At 35.2% G+C, this 19,188-nt stretch overlaps 2 protein-coding genes across 5 annotated transcripts in view; both read left to right on the forward strand.

Annotated features, from left to right (window-relative positions):
- The first annotated feature begins 813 nt into the window (after nt 1-813).
- Nucleotides 814-9,753, forward strand: tmem230a (transmembrane protein 230a). The gene is made up of 4 exons (XM_082158577.1): nt 814-1,032; nt 1,539-1,747; nt 8,551-8,673; nt 8,762-9,753. Exons 2-4 carry the CDS (start codon nt 1,649-1,651, stop codon nt 8,900-8,902), a joined length of 363 nt encoding a protein of 120 aa, XP_082014703.1. The 5' UTR covers nt 814-1,032; nt 1,539-1,648; the 3' UTR covers nt 8,903-9,753.
- A 4,727-nt stretch (nt 9,754-14,480) lies between these two features.
- igsf9a (immunoglobulin superfamily, member 9a) overlaps nt 14,481-19,188 on the forward strand; it is a 34,125-nt gene continuing 29,417 nt past the window's right edge. For 3 of the 4 annotated variants that reach the window (XM_082158392.1, XM_082158394.1, XM_082158395.1), the window contains exon 1: nt 14,481-14,937. The gene's annotated coding sequence lies outside the window, so the exon portion shown is untranslated. Of the gene's footprint in view, nt 14,946-19,188 lie in introns of all 4 variants that reach the window. The other variant, XM_082158393.1, reaches the window with a different exon arrangement.

Genomic DNA, 19,188 nt, shown 5'->3' on the forward strand with positions numbered 1-19,188 from the left:
GGGAAAATATCGAAATAAATAAATATGTCACAAGCTATGGCTGATTTTTAATGCTCCCACATACAGAAATAGCAAGTTCCACCTCTGTGAAGATGAATTGGTACTTGAGCACTGAAAGTCTCGTTGGACTCACTGAACTCACTCTGCTCAGCAATATCATTCTGAACCAGCAGGTAATGTCAAATTATTCAAAATGGACAAAAAAGCGTGACTTATTGGTAATTTAGTGTGCTGGGAGCTGGTGTTTGTGGAGAACTGCTCTGATTTTCAAAGTACTTCAAATTTCAGTTAATTTAATCTGACGAGCAGTGTGTGGTAAATTTAATTTGATCAATGTAATTTATTATTATTATTATTATTATTATTATTATTTTTATAAATTAATATATTATTAAATAAATCTAATCTAGATTAAAAAAACAGGTCATTTTGAGTAATAACAGTCATTTCTTTTTTTTTCTTTTTTTTTTAAAGTATTTTAACAGTCAAAATAAATATAATTGATGCATATTTATTGACTGGTTTTAAATTTAGTTGTTTTACTGTTGCACTGTATTCAAATTTAAATTAATTTGGCCATTTATCCTATTCATTCATTCCTTCATTTTATTTATTTCACCTCTGGTGCATGCATATTTATTCATTTTAATTATTTATTTCAATAATTTAATGTTTAAAATCGATTTAATATGTCGTTGTTTTAATGTATAGAGCAAAATATGTCGTTTAATTATTTTACTCGGTGATATTCTGTCATTTGCAGAAGAGCAGTTGCTATTGGCTGCCGCTGGTCTTCTTTCCTGCGCGCGCAGGTTGGAATGGGAGTAATAAGGAAGTAAACAATGTCCACAGAGGGACAAGTAGTGTGTTCAGGGGAAAAAAACAAAGTTTCTGTAGTTCTATAGCAGTAGCAGATCAAAATTCAGGTCGTCTGCTCGAAACGACATCAAACAACGCCGCGTCTTTGGTTAATTTGTCTCTAGTGAAATAATTTATGCTTAAAGGCACGACTTTGTATTAGCTGGTGACGTGGTGAGTACATGAACGCTTCTACAAACTGACCAACTCATTTACACTGTAAAAAAAAATATTTTTTAAAGTTGTACATGCAACAAAGATAATTGGAGTACATTTTACAAGAAAATACTATTTCAGTCTTTATACTTAAAAATGTCACGTTTAAGTCAACGTGTTACTTGCTGTTTGTTTGTGAAATTTACTAGCATTTTTATTTATTTATTTTTATTAATTATTTTAGTAAGAGTTGTTTTAAAGTAAATCCTACACATTATTATTTATTTCATTGTATAACGCAGATGAAGTCTGAAACCGCAATACAAGGTTTATTAAATAATCATATAATTGCTGCTATTAAATAATGATCTATCTTGAGATAATAGACTGGCCTATATCACCAGGATGCTATCAATGACTGTTGTGTATTTGAATTTATCTGTAATTTCAAACGATAGGAAGCTAATCCAACATGACTTTTATGCTAAACTAAATGTGTTAGAACATTCTTTCTGGTCTCCCAGAACAACCACGCCAGGAGCGGATGCACTCTCAGATAGTCTCAGTATAGTTTGCTGCTTTTCTTCCTCATCATCATCATCATCATCCTCAAGTGCCAACAAATCTATACATCATGATTGCGACACGAAACAACACAGCCAGTGCTGCTCCGAACAATAAGGTGAAATACTCCAGGCTGGCAGATAGTGATGAGGGCTACATTGATCTACAGGTGAGAAAACTTAATACAGAAAATATCTACAGTCATGTGAAAAAGAAAGTACACCCTCTTTGAATTTTTGGTTTTATGTATTAGGACGTAAAAAAAAAAAAAAATCATCTGATCGTTAGCAGGTCTTAAAATGAGGTAAATACAGCCTCAGATGAACAACAACAACACATGACATATTTCACTGTGTCATTATTTATTTAACCATGTGTGAAAAACTAAGTACACCCCATGATTTAATAGCTTGTAGAACCAGCTTTAGCAGAAGAAATCGTTTTCTCTCACATCGTTGTGGAGTTTTTGCCTACTCTTCTTTACAAAGTTGCTTCAGTTGATTTAGGTTTGTGGGAACTTGTTTATGCACATCTCTTAAGGTCCTGCTGGAACATTTCAGTCGAGTGGAAGTCTGGACTTTGACTGGGCCATTGAAACACCTTGATTCTTTTCTTTTTCAGCCATTCTGCCAGTGTGCTTTGTATCATGGTCCTATTGCAGGACCCAGTATCAGCCAAGCTTTAGCTGTCTGTCGGACAGATGGCCTCACATTTGACTCTAGAATGCTTTGGTGTTTGGCATACGGAGGAGTTCACGGTCGACTCTCAATGACTGCAAAGTGCCCTGGTGCTGTGGCTGCAAAACAAGCCAAAAATCATCATCCCTCCATCAGCATGATGGACAGCTGGAATGAGGTGTTTTTGCTGATATGCTGTGTTTGGTTTTTGCTGTGCATTATGGCTAAACATCTCCACTTTGGTCTCGTCTGTTCAAAAGACATTGTTTAACAAGTCCTGTGGTTTTGGTCAGGCTAAGTCTTTTTCTATTTGTACTGTAATGAACTTTAACATTTAACATGTTCATTGAGGTCTGTAGAGAATGTGAATTTGCTGGGATGTCCTCTCCATGGAAGATTGGCAACTGTCTTGAATATTTTCCACTTGTGAATTATCTTCCTTACTGTGTAGAATAATGGACTTCAAATTGTTTGGAAATGGCCGTATAACCCTTCCCAGATTGATGGCCGTAACAATAGCTTCTCTAAGATCATTGCTGGTGTCTTTCCTGCTTGACATTGTGTTTTAACACACACCTTGAGGCTCCAGACCAGCAAACTGCAAAAACGTCTGCTTTTTATAGAGTTGATCACACTTGCTGATGATCAATAAATCAAAGACATTTGATTATCGGCTCCTGACTGCTATTATACTCTTAATTCCTATGGAAGCTGTAAGGGTGTACTTAGTTTGTCACATGGCTTCACCAGTTTGGCCTAGTTTCTGCTAAATAAATGCTGCCACGGTGTAATATGTCATGTTGTTGTTCATCTGGGTTGTATACCTTATTTTAAGACCTGGGGCCTGTTTCAGAAAGGAGGTTAAGTGAAAACTCTGAGTATGTTAACCCTGAAATGAGGGAAACTCTGAGTTTTCTGTTTCAGAATGGGAGGTATGTTAAACCTGAGAAAGCAGAGTAAGTCAAGCCTGTTTCTGAAAGAGAGGTAACTTATACTCCGAGTCAGTTACCATGGTAACTTACTCTGTGAACCTAACCTGGTCGGGAGCAGGTTTTCTTCGGTAAACCCAGAGTTTCTATTGGTCTCCTCCCCTTTTTAAAGAGGAAGTGGTGTTTAAACACCTCATTCATTCTTTCAGTACATTTTTATTAATAAAATGAATCTTTTATTAATAAATAAAATATTGCTATTTTTACTGCTGTTTTTTTTTTTTTTTTTATAAGATGAAGTCTATAAAACTCCTTAACTGGCAACTGAAAATACAGTAGTAGATTAGAGTTACATAATGGAGTTCTGAACAAATTCTACAGAATTAAACTGGCATGTACGGAAAATCACTGAACTGTTCATCTGTGCAACAGAAGTTGATGGACCGTCCTCCTGCTGTTCTTCCACACTCTGAGGGAGGGAGAGATAAGAATACCTGTTTATACTTAGATTTAAACTTAGATTCTATAGGCTACTCCACATAAAAATGTGAAAAAATGTGAATGTGTAGCTTGTTTGATGTGTAGACATAATGTTAACTTTACCTCTGTAGACCTCTCTGTGGCAGCAGAAACTCTTTATCCCCATCATCCTGTGAAGATGAGCATTTGGTTGAGTATAACTTTATAACACTATTTTTCATAATTTCTGGTGTATTGATAGGCTACTTACAACTGCCTGGGGTTCTGTTGGGACAGGAGGCTCCAAAAGACAGATATTACCATCAGAATCTGTTGGGACCAACAAAAAACCCAACCCAAAGTAAAATAAATGGAAATATCAAAAATAGCCTATATAAAAAATAACACATGTAAACCTCTTACATTTTTAGTTATTTAATATGTCAAATGTAAAGTCAGGTAGCCTACACCCATGATATGCTCAAGCCTTACTTGATTGAATTATGTTTTTATATTTAATTTTCAGCTGCTGCCATGTTCCTTTAATGCCTGCAGGATTGATACATGAACATTAGAATTAGGTTGAATAACATACTGTTCTTCCAGTTTCACCTCTGATATTATAACAGTTGGGTAAGTTACTCTAAAATAGTTATTCTACAAATGACATCTTAAACAGTGTAATTAGATTAATGTAATAATGACTATCTTTAGAAAGTATTGGTCTACTTATTACTAAATCCCATATCAACCTCAACCACTTGAACAATACAAGGAGGGACAAGAAACTGCACTTTTAATGCTTTCAAATAAACAATATACAATTGCATGAATTATTCTTGAATTGACCAAAGTGTGTAGAGGGAGAAGGTTACATTAAAAATATACCTTTTAAAAATGTATGTGAAATATACAGAATTGTTCTATAGTCTAATGCAATTACATCAGATTTTACTTTAAATTACAGAAGAATTAAGAGTAATCCCTTTAATTAAATTAGGCTACAGTATTTAGATTACTTGGTAATTAATTACACCCATCACTGTATAACAGTAATTAAAATGTAAACTTATAACTTATAAACGAAATAATGTTCGTACTCTCCATATGCTTGCAGAAGCACATCCAGTTCTGCTGGTGAGAAATATGCAGACCTCTTTTTGTCTGGCGCTGTTGCCATGGTGACTCATAATATCTGCGCTCCATTGATAATGGCTTTTTTACGGTGACCGGGAGGGGACATGTTCGGTTCATTTATTTTTGTCGTAGCCACAACATATTAACTCGTGGAGTCGTGGGAACGTGATATTAAGTCGTGGGAACGTCATAATATCTCGTTGGAACGTCATATTAAGTCGTGGCCACGAGATCATTTTGTTGAGGTAACGACATCATTATGTCGTGGCCACGCGATGCAAAGTCGTGGCCTCGAGATCATATGTTGAGGGAACGATATATTTTTCTCGTGGCCACGACTTCATATTTTGAGAGAACGACATCTATTTGTCGTGGCCACGAGTTGAGGGAGCCACAGCGGCCAATACTGTAACCGTACCATAGACTGGGCTACAGCAGAGATGGAGATGACAGAAGAAATAACATTTTACTTTACATTTGGAATGTCATATAAAGATATAGTGCGGTCTTTGGCATTAAGACATGGGTACGTTGTAAGTGAAAGACACATGAAGCGCATTCTTATACTTTTTTGTCGCACACATATTTAGGGACCGTCTCAAAATGACATGCGACATTGGCATAAACGTTTCTAACTTCAATAGCATTTGAAGACAATGACTTACAGTCATAAAACCAACTGTACATTGTTCACCCAGGTCTCATGTATGATGCACACCTTTTAGATTTTTGATATTTATGACAATAAACTGCTAAATCATATGCAAATATTGCTATGTAGGCCTATTTCACTACTGTATGGGATCATACACAAAATATGACAATATTTAAAGCTCAATATCATTTGAAGACAATGACTTACAGTCATAAAACCAACTGTATATTGTTCATATAGGTCTCATGTATGATGCACATTGCACATCTTTAATATTTTTGATATTTATGACAATAAACTGCTAAATCATATGCAAATATTGGTATTTCACTACTGTGTGGGATCATATACAGAATATGACCATATTTAATTAAAGCTAAATAGCATTTGAAGACAATGACTTACAGTCATAAAACCAACTGTACATTGTTCATCTAGGTGTCAGGTATGTGGCAGTGGTGAAATACATAGCAATATTTGCATATGATTTAGCAGTTTATTGTCATAAATATCAAAAATCTAAAAGGTGTGCACCATACATGAGACCTGGGTGAACAATGTACAGTTGGTTTTATGACTGTAAGTCATCGTCTTCAAATGCTATTGAAGTTAGAAACTACGGTGACCGGGAGGGGACATGTTCGGTTCACTTATTTTTGTCGTGGCCACTGGCCACAACATATTAACTCGTGGGAACGTGATATTAAGTCGTGGGAACGTCATAATATCTCGTGGGAACGTCATATTAAGTCGTGGCCACGAGATCATTTTGTTGAGGTAACGACATCATTATGTCGTGGCCACGCGATACAAAGTCGTGGCCTCGAGATCATATGTTGAGGGAACGATATATTTTTCTCGTGGCCACGACTTCATATTTTGAGAGAACGACATATATTTGTCGTGGCCACGAGTTGAGGGAGCCACAGCGGCCAATACTGTAACCGTACCATAGTCCATAGACTGGGCAACAGTAGAGATGGAGATGACAGAAGAAATAACATTTTACTTTAAATTAGGAATGTCATATAAAGATATAGTGCGGTCTTTGGCATTAAGACATGGGTACGTTGTAAGTGAAAGACACGAAGCGCATTCTTATACTTTTTTGTCGCACGCATATTTAGGGACCGTCTCAAAATTACATGCGACATTGGCATAAACGTTTCTAACTTCAATAGCATTTGAAGACAATGACTTACAGTCATAAAACCAACTGTACATTGGTCACCCAGGTCTCATGTATGATGCACACCTTTTAGATTTTTGATATTTATGACAATAAACTGCTAAATCATATGCAAATATTGCTATGTATTTCACCACTGCCACATACCTGACACCTAGATGAACAATGTACAGTTGGTTTTATGACTGTAAGTCATTGTCTTCAAATGCTATTGAGCTTTAAATATGGTCATATTCTGTATATGATTCCATACAGTAGTGAAATACCAATATTTGCATATGATTTAGCAGTTTATTGTCATAAATATAAAAAATATTAAAGGTGTGCAATGTGCATCATACATGAGACCTATATGAACAATATACAGTTGGTTTTATGACTGTAAGTCATTGTCTTCAAATGATATTGAGCTTTAAATATTGTCATATTTTGTGTATGATCCCATACAGTAGTGGAATAGGCCTACATAGCAATATTTGCATATGATTTAGCAGTTTATTGTCATAAATATCAAAAATCTAAAAGGTGTGCATCATACATGAGACCTGGGTGAACAATGTACAGTTGGTTTTATGACTGTAAGTCATTGTCTTCAAATGCTATTGAAGTTAGAAACGTTTATGCCAATGTCGCATGTAATTTTGAGACGGTCCCTAAATATGCGTGCGACAAAAAAGTATAAGAATGCGCTTCATGTGTCTTTCACTTACAACGTACCCATGTCTTAATGCCAAAGACCGCACTATATCTTTATATGACATTCCTAATTTAAAGTAAAATGTTATTTCTTCTGTCATCTCTCCATCTCTGCTGTTGCCCAGTCTATGCTATGGTACGGTTACAGTATTGGCCGCTGTGGCTCCCTCAACTCGTGGCCACGACAAATAGATGTCGTTCTCTCAAAATATGAAGTCGTGGCCACGAGAAAAATATATCGTTCCCTCAACATATGATCTCGAGGCCACGACTTTGTATCGCGTGGCCACGACATAATGATGTCGTTACCTCAACAAAATGATCTCGTGGCCACGACTTAATATGACGTTCCCACAAGATATTATGACGTTCCCACGACTTAATATCACGTTCCCACGAGTTAATATGTTGTGGACACGACAAAAATAAGTGAACCGAACATGTCCCCTCCCGGTCACCGTAAGAAACGTTTATGCCAATGTCGCATGTAATTTTGAGACGGTCCCTAAATATGCGTGCGAGAAAAAAGTATAAGAATGAGCTTCATGTGTCTTTCACTTACAACGTAAGTCTTAATGCCAAAGACCGCACTATATCTTTATATCATCTAGACGTCATCTCCATCTCTGCTGTAGCCCAGTCTATGCTATGGTACGGTTACAGTATTGGCCGCTGTGGCTCCCTCAACTCGTGGCCACGACAAATAGATGTCGTTCTCTCAAAATATGAAGTCGTGGCCACGAGAAAAATGTATCGTTCCCTCAACATATGATCTCGAGGCCACGACTTTGCATCGCGTGGCCACGACATAATGATGTCGTTACCTCAACAAAATGATCTCGTGGCCACGACTTAATATGACGTTCCCACAAGATATTATGACGTTCCCACGAGTTTATAGGCTATGTTGTGGCCACGACAAAAATAAGTGAACCGAACATGTCCCCTCCCGGTCACCGTACTTTTTATAGTTGTGGTGCACGCTCTTAACTGTTCAGAACTCATTTCAGCTGTTCTGTAACCGAAAACTCAGAGTTTCCCATCTCAGGGTAAGTCAACTCAGAGTTCAAGTTTTAACTCCGAGTTGGTTGAACCTCCTTATCGAAACAGGCCCCTGCTATCCACCAGATGATTTTATTCTGTCCTGATTTGTAAAACCATAGAATTACTTTAAATGGTATTACATATGTATCTATTGTGTCATGTATTCAATTAAACACTGTTTTATAGTTCAAGAAAACCCCACCTAAAGTACCCTACAAGGCCATTGCCCTGGCAACGTTCCTATTTCTGATTGGCTCTGTATTGATAATTATTGGATCACTTCTTTTGGCGGGATACATTAATGTCACGGTGAGTAGACAAAACTGTGGTATTGTAATTGAAAAAGATGAATTGTATCTGTCACTATGTTTGACAGTAATTTATGGTCTTGTTGTAGCACCCAGATCGCACAATTCCAGTCCTCATCATCGGCGTACTGATCTTTCTTCCTGGATTCTATCATTTGCGGATTGCTTATTATGCTTCCAAGGGTTACCGTGGTTATTCTTACGATGACATCCCAGACTTTGATAACTAAACGGATCTAGTCATACTAAATGCTGTTACTTCTGTGTGCTTTTCTGCTGCTGTTACGCATGATTTGCCTTCAGACATTCATTCTCTCTTTACTATAAGTCTCTCTAGGAGAGAAACCGTGGCACATAGTGGCTTGGCTGAGCTTTATTGAGCTGAATACCTTTATTTTACCAAAAGAAACAATGAAGTGCAATATTAAGAGTATTTATTTAGCTAAAAATGTAAAAGGCCAACAAGAAATATGCTGATATTTTCCTAGCTTTTGTACAACTGTATCATTTTAAAAACTAGAAATGTATGTTTCCTGTAATAGAGAATCTGTTATTTACTGTATATACACTATCAGTGAAACGTTTGGACACAAGTTATATTTTAAATGAGATAATTTTGTACACAAATGTAAATTGATAAATATATATATTTTTTTTTTTCTTTTTTCTTTTTTTATCTGGATCATTTAGCCTGGAAAGTGAAGAAAGGCAGTCAAAAAGCATCTAATATACACGTGAACTTCTTCACAATGTAAAACAGTGTAGTAACTGCAATCTAGGCAAAGGGTGACAATTTATAAAGTACATGTAAGATAATTATGATTTGTTTCACTTTTTTGCCTACATTTTTCCATATACTTCTGTTTGTGTTCCCATACTTCCACGTGTTAATTTGTAGTTTTAACTACTTTGCCATTATTTTAAAATGTGGATAATAGTAAAAAATAAATACTGAGGTAATGTGTCCAAAGTTTTACTGGTAGTGTAGTTAAGTTGCTGTGGCAGTATTGTTTTGTGGAATAAACTGGTTTTATTCAGCCATCTTTGGTTTTAAAATGACTGAATGAAGTATTGATGTTCACCTTCTTGTGCTGCTTTTTTTTGAGGGAACAAAAAGTGTTGTATTTTGAGAACCACAGAAGGTTAATTAGAAGGATAAAGTAATTCAATATTTTAAATTAAAATATTTATGTTCTTTGAAAAGATTGAGAGTGACAGTACAGTCTATATATATATATATATATATGTGTGTGTGTATAATATATATATATATATATATATATATATATATATATATATATATATATATATATATATATATATATATATATATTATTACTCATCCTGCATTTATTTGAAATGTCATTGAAAACAGTAATGTGAAATATTATTACAATTTAAAATAATTTTCAATTTTAATATACTTTCAAATATAATGTATCTCTGTGATGCAAAGCTGCATTTTTATCAGCCATTCAGTGATAATCCTTCAGAAATAATTATAATATGATGATTTATTATCAATGTTGGAAACAGTTGTGCTGCTTAATAAATATATACACACACATACATTTTTTTTATTTTATATATTTTTATAACCTGTGATACTTTTTTCAGGATTCTTTGATGAATATAAAGTAAAAATAAATAAAAGCATATTAGAATGATTTCTGAAGGATCATGTGACACTGAATGGCTGATAAATATTCAGCTTTGCATCACAAAAATAAATTATATTTTAAAGTATATTAAAATAGAAAACCATTATTTTAAATTGCAATAACATTTCACAATATAACTTTTTTTTTTCTGTATTTTTGATCAAATAAATGTAGCCTGGATGAGCATAAAAGACTTTCAAAAACATTAAAACCAAAATCCAGACTTTTGACTGGTAATCATTGATCATCTCTTAAGGCCAACAAGTTTGATCCACAACAGCTCCACCTCGCAACCTACAGGACTTGAAGGATCTGCTGGTGCCAGATACACCTTCAGGGATCTTGTAGAGTCTGTCTCTGCGGGTCGGCGTGGTTTTGGCATCATGCAGAAGACCAACAGCATTTTAGGCAGGTGGTCATAATGTTTTTGCTCATTGGGTATATAGGAGTCCATGATTGTTTAGAATGGTGTAGGTTACCAGTGTTATTTTAGTATCATTATTGTATTTTTTATTAATATTATGAATTAATTTTTATATTTTACATTTTCATTTTGGTATTAGTAATTATTATTGTTTTTGTCATTTTTGTTAGTTTTTTTTTAAACGTATATTTTTTTTCCATAAATTTTATTTCAGTTTCAGTTATTTTAGAACATAAAGTTAAACTAAATAAAAATGAGAAATGTTGAAAACAGCTGAAATAAAAAGTAAAAAAAAAAAAATAATTTATTTCAGTTAACATTGATTTTATTTACATTTAATTGTTTTAGTTTTAGTTTAACTTTAATAACCATGTGGTGTATACCATACCTTTTTGTCTTATTGTATTCTTGCAGTATATCGTTTTTTTCTATCCATAGAATATGGATGACTTTCTGCATTTGCCACAATGTGAAGTAGGCTAACAGAAGTCAAGGAACTGCAGTGCTGCCTGTATATCCCACAATGAAATGAGCTTTACTTTCGGTTATGTGACTTGCTGAATTCAACAATGTAATGGGGACATCAATGTAGAATACTAGCCTACTGTTCGAAACGTTGTTGCGTATTAATATTAAAACGTTTATGTAGTAGTGTGTAGCGTTTCTTTCCGAATTTCGCTGCACTGTCCTGAAGAGAAAAAACTGAAGAACTTTACTGTCCTCTACTGGTAAATGGGTTCAAGTGTTTTTACCCACGGCATATCAAGCCGTCTACCGCTAGGGGGCCTTCAAAATAGTGTTTCATCTTATAAAGCGTAGAGTGTGGATTTGAGTTTCCTTGAGTTTCTCAAAGACTGTTTGTTTTGGAAAGCCGACATTTTTATACAATATACCCACATATGTCAGCTACCCCACACTGCTGCAACATGTGTATATTATAATATATGTACAATTTATAGCCTACTTGAATGCAACTGACCAAATAACAGGTTGCAGCACACCCACAGGGGCAGGTGCAACATTCATTAAAATGTAATAAAAAAAATTCTTTAAAACATAATTTTAAAATGTATTTATTTTACTTGTGCACATACTGGGTCTTCACTAAGTTCAATTGGCTGTATAAAAACAAAAACTAGTAAAGGGTGAATAGTGAAAAGTAACAATCAGGTTTTTGGTCAATTATTACAATACAATTGAACTACATTATATATATTAAATCAAAATCAACATTGACATTTAATAATACTTCTGTGAAAGCTTTGTGAACTGTGTGTTTAAGTGCATGGTGGAATATATTATTTATAATATAATTATATATATTATTAAAAAAATTTGAATATTACATGAAATCACACAGTAATTACACAGTAATACCATGGTCATTGAACCAGGTTTTGGTTCTTTTGGCAGTGTGGGCAGGTGCAAATCCTGCTGGAAAATGAAGGAAGCATGAAGTGCTCTGAAAATGTCCTGGTAGACGGCTGCGTTGACTCTGGATTTAATAAAGCACAGTGGACCAAAGTCCTCTTTTCTGATGAGAGCAAATTTTGCATCTCATTTGGAAACCAAGGTCCCAGAGTCTGGAGGAAGAATGGAGAGGCACACAATCCAAGATGCTTGAAGTCCAGTGTGAAGTTTCCACATTCTGTGTTGGTTTGGGGAGCCATGTCATCGGCTGGTGTTGGTCCACTGTGCTGTCCACTCAACGCAGCCGTCTACCAGGACATTTCCAGAGCACTTCATGCTTCCTTCAGCAGACAAGCTTTATGGAGATGCTGACTTCATTTTCCAGCAGGATTTGCACCTGCCCACACTGCCAAAAGAACCAAAACCTGGTTCAATGACCATGGTATCACTGTGTAATTACTGTGTGATTTCATGTAATATTCTAATTTTTTGAAATCCTGTTTTCGTGGGTTTTATGAGCTGGAAGCCCAAATTATGTACAAATAAACAACTAAATACTTGAAATTGTTTAAGTTGTGGGCCCTGAATCTATAATCTATGGAAGTTTAACGTTTTGAATGGAATTATGGAAATAAATAAACTTTTCCATGATATTCACATTTTCTGGAAAGGGTCTGTATATATATATATATATATATATATATATATATATATATATATATATATATACAGTATATATATATATAGGAATATATTCTTCCAATTTCCGTTAACCCTATAATACAACGCAATGAAGTTCAAAAGTCAAAAACAGGTAAAACACCAGTAAAAAATAAATACGGAAAATTCTGTCAAATTAATACAATACATTGTGCCCTATTTTTTACGAATGTATTATATATATATATATTATACACTCGTAAAAAATAGGGCACAATGTATTGTATTAATTTGTATATTAATATATATATGCAAGGTTATGTGACAAATGGTAAAGTCTTAGTGTCGTGCCTTTATACTTCACTGTGTTTGCTGCTATAACATCAGAAGGGACACTCCTATCTGTTGTGCATTTCCTCAATTGTGTCACTGAAAACAGACCTTGACAAAGGCTACTTGTGCCGAAACATTGGTGCTTAAATAAAAACTTTGCTAAAATAATAGGGGGAGATACCTGACAATTAAAAGGGGTTCTTTATTAATACGTAAAATTATAATTTTATGTTATGGCAAGGTTTTTTACATTGATGTTGCAACTGTTCCTATACTGACAGCCATGATACAATTTGCTATGTTACCTTGACACAATAGCTTTGACACATGCTAGCTATCCCGTTTAGAAGCTAAGAAAACACAGATTAAAAAAATTACTTTATAATGCTTCACGCAAACAGTTTAGACAGTATGACAAAAATTCTGATCATTTTAACTTTAAATGTATTTATTTATTTTTTGCAGAAGGAATGGTCACATGTGGCAGCTTTCTTCCAGGAAGGAAGAGGCTAACTGAGCATGTGTAATATTAATATTATCTTTTTATGTCATTCCTGATTGGAGAAATAAGCCATGTTGCAACTGTCCCCGCTCTCCCCAATAGACGGTTTAAAATTAAAAAGCAAAAAAATTATACTCATTTTTTGTTTTATGAAACAAGGAGAATTTGGCCTGGTCAAATTTAAAGGCCCTTGTGAGTTCGTCAAGTTGTTCCAAACCTGTACGAGTTTCTTTCTCCTGCTGAACACAAAAGAAGATATTTTGAAGAATGTCGGTAACCAAACAGTTAATAGGCCCTCTGCCTTTAAGAAATTTGACATTATCTAATAGTAATAATAATTATAATAATATTAATAACAACAAGAATAAGGATTAGCCTATCATTAATATTGATGGTGATGATGATTAATAATGGTAATAATTAAACATTGTTCATAAGAAGACACAATTTATTGGGTTATGATGATTTTCATTGCAGGTAAAGCATAAAGTGTTGTGTATGTTTGTATTATTCATACAACTCTAACATTGTTAGCACTGAAATTCATGGCAACACATATTGCATTTTTTTTCATTTTCACTTAGGCCATATTTGATCCAACCCACACAACAAACACATCGTTCATTGTCATCGTCATTGTTCATCAGTTTACTGGGTGCTTGCAGGCTCAGGAGTGATTTACGTGTGCCCAGATGACACACAAGATCAGAATCTTGACCAAAGTACAACAGACACACCTCGGTATTATGAGAGTTAGACTATCTGTAGTGAAATGCATAAGACCAGTATAAATGTAGGCTAGGGCTGATGAATAATTGCACACATCACTAGTATTTTTTTCTGTATTAAAAGTTAAAAACATTTGAAGTGTTCCTTTGCAATTAAAACGATTTTTTCCCTTTTCCCATTTTTTTTCTCGTTCCTGCTGGACTGCATGCGCAGAGAGCACCTCTGCGCATGCGCACAGCATTAGTTTGATTAAACGGCAGCGGGAGGAGTGAACTCAACGCGAGAGGTGCGCTGATGCGCGAGCTCAAACCTCCCTTAGAGACAAAGTTTATGCTCTTGTTTTCTTCACCTCATTCATAGAAATAAGAGGAAAATAATATACTACTGGCAGAGTTTCTGAAGTTGCCCTTGAGAATTGATTGTGATGTGGAATTAACGCATGAGAGAATACAATTTCTTACTTTTGGAATAATTGTCTTCGTGGTATTTTCCGTCATCAAGGCAAAACAGCGCTGCTTACTACAGCTGATACATGAAGTGATACAGGTGACGAGGTGAGTACACACAAAACACAGTTTAGTCTGTTACAAGTTTCATTTTCTAAGATAGATAGGAAAGAAGAAACATTTATAGATTAAAATGTAATTGACATTTAATTGTGGGGTTTGTGTAATAAGCGGTAACAGCGTCGTTTAATTCAGAGTAGCCTAAGTTTAAATCGCTTGTATCTTTAAGCGCTTACACCGCTAACAAAAATGTTAGTCAACGAAAGTTTTGCTTATGTTCCCAATAAGTTTTAAAAGCGTTATTTTTTTAATGTTCCCTGAACGCTTAAAACGTCCAATATTTTTTTCTTGGTTATGCGAACGTTAAAGGAACATTCAACATTATGGGAACGTTTCAGAATGTTAAGATATCATTCAAAAATAACAAGTAAAACAGATGAACATCTATCTATCTATCTATCTATCTATCTATCTATCTATCTATCTATCTATCTATCTATCTATCTATCTGTTTTTATATAGCCTTAGGCACAGGATCATGTTCATTTGCCAAATTTAAGATGTGTGCACATTGCCAGCAATATTTTTATGCTGCATTGGCTATGTTATTTGTGTGTTTGTTTAAAAAGTGGGGTATTTTTCTAGCATTTGACTGCCAGTTGCAGTTCAGCGTGGAGGAATTAAAGTGGTTTGTTGCCCCTGCAAGGGTCCAAGTGTATCTGTGGGGGCAGGTCAAGTTATGGCAAACAAAATGCCATTATCTATAACATGGAGTCTTACAAAATCCAAAACAGGCTTAGGCTAGAAATCTGTAAATCTAATGAACCTTACATTTCTGACCTGTTCTTACAACACACCATACTACATTTAGACATTTAATCATTTTCCCCTCTTATATAACTCTTATTGACTTTCCATTACTGAAGTTCATTAAGCGTCTATTGATCACACTTTTCTGAGTGTAAACAATCGTTATTGAGTAAACAGGTTGTGACAATGGATTTTCCAACTTTTGTCAGAGTTAGCCCAGTGTGACTCACGCGTAGATTCAGGGTGAGTCACATGCTTAATGTAGTCAAATTCACCAGTATACCACAGAGTATACGCCGGTCAGAGGTATCGCTCTTATTTACTGTGATATTAATCAGTCACTTTTTCCCAGGTTCACTGCAGCCAGATTATCCTGGATTACACTCTGATCCCAGTTCTCATGAATCACTGAGCTTTCATGCACAGCACCATGCAATGTATGGATTATGATGCTTGCTATACACAATGTTGTAAATGATTATCACTTTTTTTGAAAATGGATAATCTGTAATCAACACTGCCATGGATATGGCGCTTTCTCTCTTCACCAAATGGCTGATTGTTCGACACTTTAACAATCTGTGTGTGCTTTTTTCCTGTCACTGGAAAGGTTTTGTTTGTGATGGCGCCACAGTAGGACATTTGCATGTTGGTGACTGACAAATTCATGGTCAACTTTCGGCTTCAATGAAAATGTTTCCTTATGATCTCATTTCTTTCATTTTTAGATAATTTTAACTGGTTTATAATACAACCAAAACAATCCATCTATAGCAGCTAAATCTCTATTATCTTTCTAAAATGAGTTTGCAATTGTTTTTAAAGTGCACATCTGGCTACATCATCTGTTCGGTTTATAAAAAGGGGTATTGTTGGTAGCTTTGTAAAATAAGGAAAGTGGGTTAACATTTCTGACCTCTACAAATCGATGTTGGTCCATTTGTCTGATTAAATCCGTGAGTTCGTCATCAGGGAATCTGCTCTGATCCTCGGAGTTTCAGGTCCAGCTGCTACAGCTGATCTGTTTATTTGCTCAAATGCTTTTGTAAATATAGAGCTCACTTTCACAGTATGGCATGACTACTGTTTTAAAGGCTTTTAAAGAGTAAGTAGTTCTCTTGCAGGTTACTAGTGTGAACATCTCGTTTGTTTCGTCCTTTACAATGTTTGCTTTGCTTCTTTGAAGCTAGAGTTAGTTTATTGCTTTGCCACATCTCAAAGGAGCACAATCATGTGAGGTTTTGTTGCATCTTTGGCCTAATTTAAAGTCATGAATCACTCTTTGAATCTCTTTTTACTTTCATAAGTAAAGATATAAATTGGGAATTTAAATGCCAAAATTGGGCGTTATGTAGAGCGCTATACAGTGATGACAATAGACCAGCCTAGAAGTTCGCATCACCCTGATTCCCACGACAAAAACCCAATAAGAGTTTTTGGATTATTGCAGAAAATAAGCTCTGCGACCAACAAAAGTTTATGATTCTTACATGTTACATGTCTTACAACATAGACTATAAACGAACTACACCACGGTCGCATGACGTCACCATCACTAAGTTTCTAACAACTCTTTCGTTCTTTGTTTAAAAGCATTTTCACTGAAGGTTCAAGTAAATTGTAAGAGTGCGATTATAAGCACAATGAGGCTATGAAAGCGGACTATAGTGTGTAGATGAGTTTACCTGTTCGTCCTGATGACGTTTAATGTTCTGACAACCTTTGTACTCCCATTTAACCACTTGTCAGCAACCTTATTTTACAAGACAAGTAAAAGCTTTAAAAAAACAAAAACAAAGAGGTATTACTGATACAAGTTATAAAGTGTGAAAATATCTTGAACTTGTGCTCACCACAAACCTTATTGCAGTCCTTTAACCAGCAGCCCATAAAAAAAAACATTTGTGTTATTTATTTGTAATAACATAAGACCAATAAACTTTACACAATTAGACTGGAAAACACAAGTTACAAAAGTGTCAATTTTGATTTCTTGTTGACTTAAGATCAATTTGACCCCAGTCATGCAATAAAAATTTGGCCTAACACTCCTTTATCTGATGTTAGAACATATTTACAGCCAACTTGATTAAACTACATTTCTGAGTGTTATTGTCATCTTCATTTACTTGTATGCAGAATAGGTCAGATATGAATAATCGAATGACTGCTGATCCTTTCACATTAAGGTTAAGCTTAGAATGAGTGGACTAAATTTAGCTTTCATGCTCGATTTGGCCCAGTTCCTTCACAACAGAGCCAGATTTATTGACTGAGAGAAATTTCTGACGCGAATTTAACCCGTCCTTTGTAAAAGCCAAGAATGAATGGACGACTCAACTCTTTCAGTGCCTGGAATTAGCATAACCCACAATATGGTCCCAGTTTGGTGTCTTTATAGACATAAAACAGTATAATACAACGTTTGTTTCCTGGTTATTTTTAATGGACAAGTACTATAACCCTTCCCCCCAGAGGTTAATAAATAGAATTTTACTGTTGGTTATTGAAACTACAGTAAAACAGTAAATCAAAAAGACAGCTTTTGTGTGCTTGGTAATTTATGTAGGACTTTGGTCTAGCTGGGATGGTGTTGCCCAGCTAACAAAAATATGTTCTTAGAAGGTGTTGCTAATGCTCCCATGAAGATATGAAAACGGTCTTTCAAAGTGTTTTCTGAATTTTCAAAACGACAAATTTTTAAATATTTTAAAAAAGTATTTTCTTGGTTATGTGAACTTTAGAGAAAGCATGAAGGGTTTATCATTTTTCAAACATTATGGGAACGTTTCTGAACGTTCTGAAACAAGTAGTAAGCAGCAACATTCATTTAATATTTAGACAAATGCCTTAGATGAATGTTCAACTAAAATATTTCAGAAAAAACGTCCCATGAACAACATTTGCGCTTATGTTTTGAGAAGGTTATTAAAGGCTAGATAACTTTGAACAAATGTTAAATTACATTACTAGAAGAACGTTCATAACTTTGAGGACAAAGTTGTGAGAACCATTCCCTGTTAGCTGGGTGTCTACCCTTAAAAGGCAGCAAACCATAGCAGAACGCTGACCTACCAGCTTTTGTCAGAGAAGAACTGGTTTATCAGCATCCAATAGAGCTTTGCTTCTTCTGCGATACATTTTACAATGCACAAAAAGTACTACCGTACTTAATTACTCAAGTTCTCAGATTTTTGTACCACAAGGTTTCTGAATCGCTGAATAGACGGTGAATAGTGAACAGACTGGTAGCTGAGTGTGCGGTGAGAAACGTGTGACCTGTGGGATTGTCTTTGGACCCCATTCAGCAGTCTTTAAGAATGGCTCTCGCTCATTGCACACGGGGGGTAATGAGCTGGAGTTTGCATTGTGCGCTGGTGCATAGCACAGGCTCGCAGTGAGCTAAGTGGAGTGCTAGCTTTACCCTTCGCACGAATCACACGCTTTAGTATTTACAGCGGCAACAGACCTAATGCTTCCT

This window comes from Leuciscus leuciscus, assembly GCF_965113295.1.
Source record: "Leuciscus leuciscus genome assembly, chromosome: 24".
Classification (NCBI taxonomy): Eukaryota; Metazoa; Chordata; class Actinopteri; order Cypriniformes; family Leuciscidae; genus Leuciscus; species Leuciscus leuciscus.

Excerpts from the sequence above, each read along its gene's own strand:
- tmem230a (XM_082158577.1), top strand. The coding sequence starts at position 1,649 with ATGATTGCGACACGAAACAACACAGCCAGTGCTGCTCCGAACAATAAG. Across the intron at positions 1,748-8,550 it reads AGGGCTACATTGATCTACAG|TTCAAGAAAACCCCACCTAA; the intron begins GTGAGAAAACTT and ends ACTGTTTTATAG. Across the intron at positions 8,674-8,761 it reads CGGGATACATTAATGTCACG|CACCCAGATCGCACAATTCC; the intron begins GTGAGTAGACAA and ends GTCTTGTTGTAG.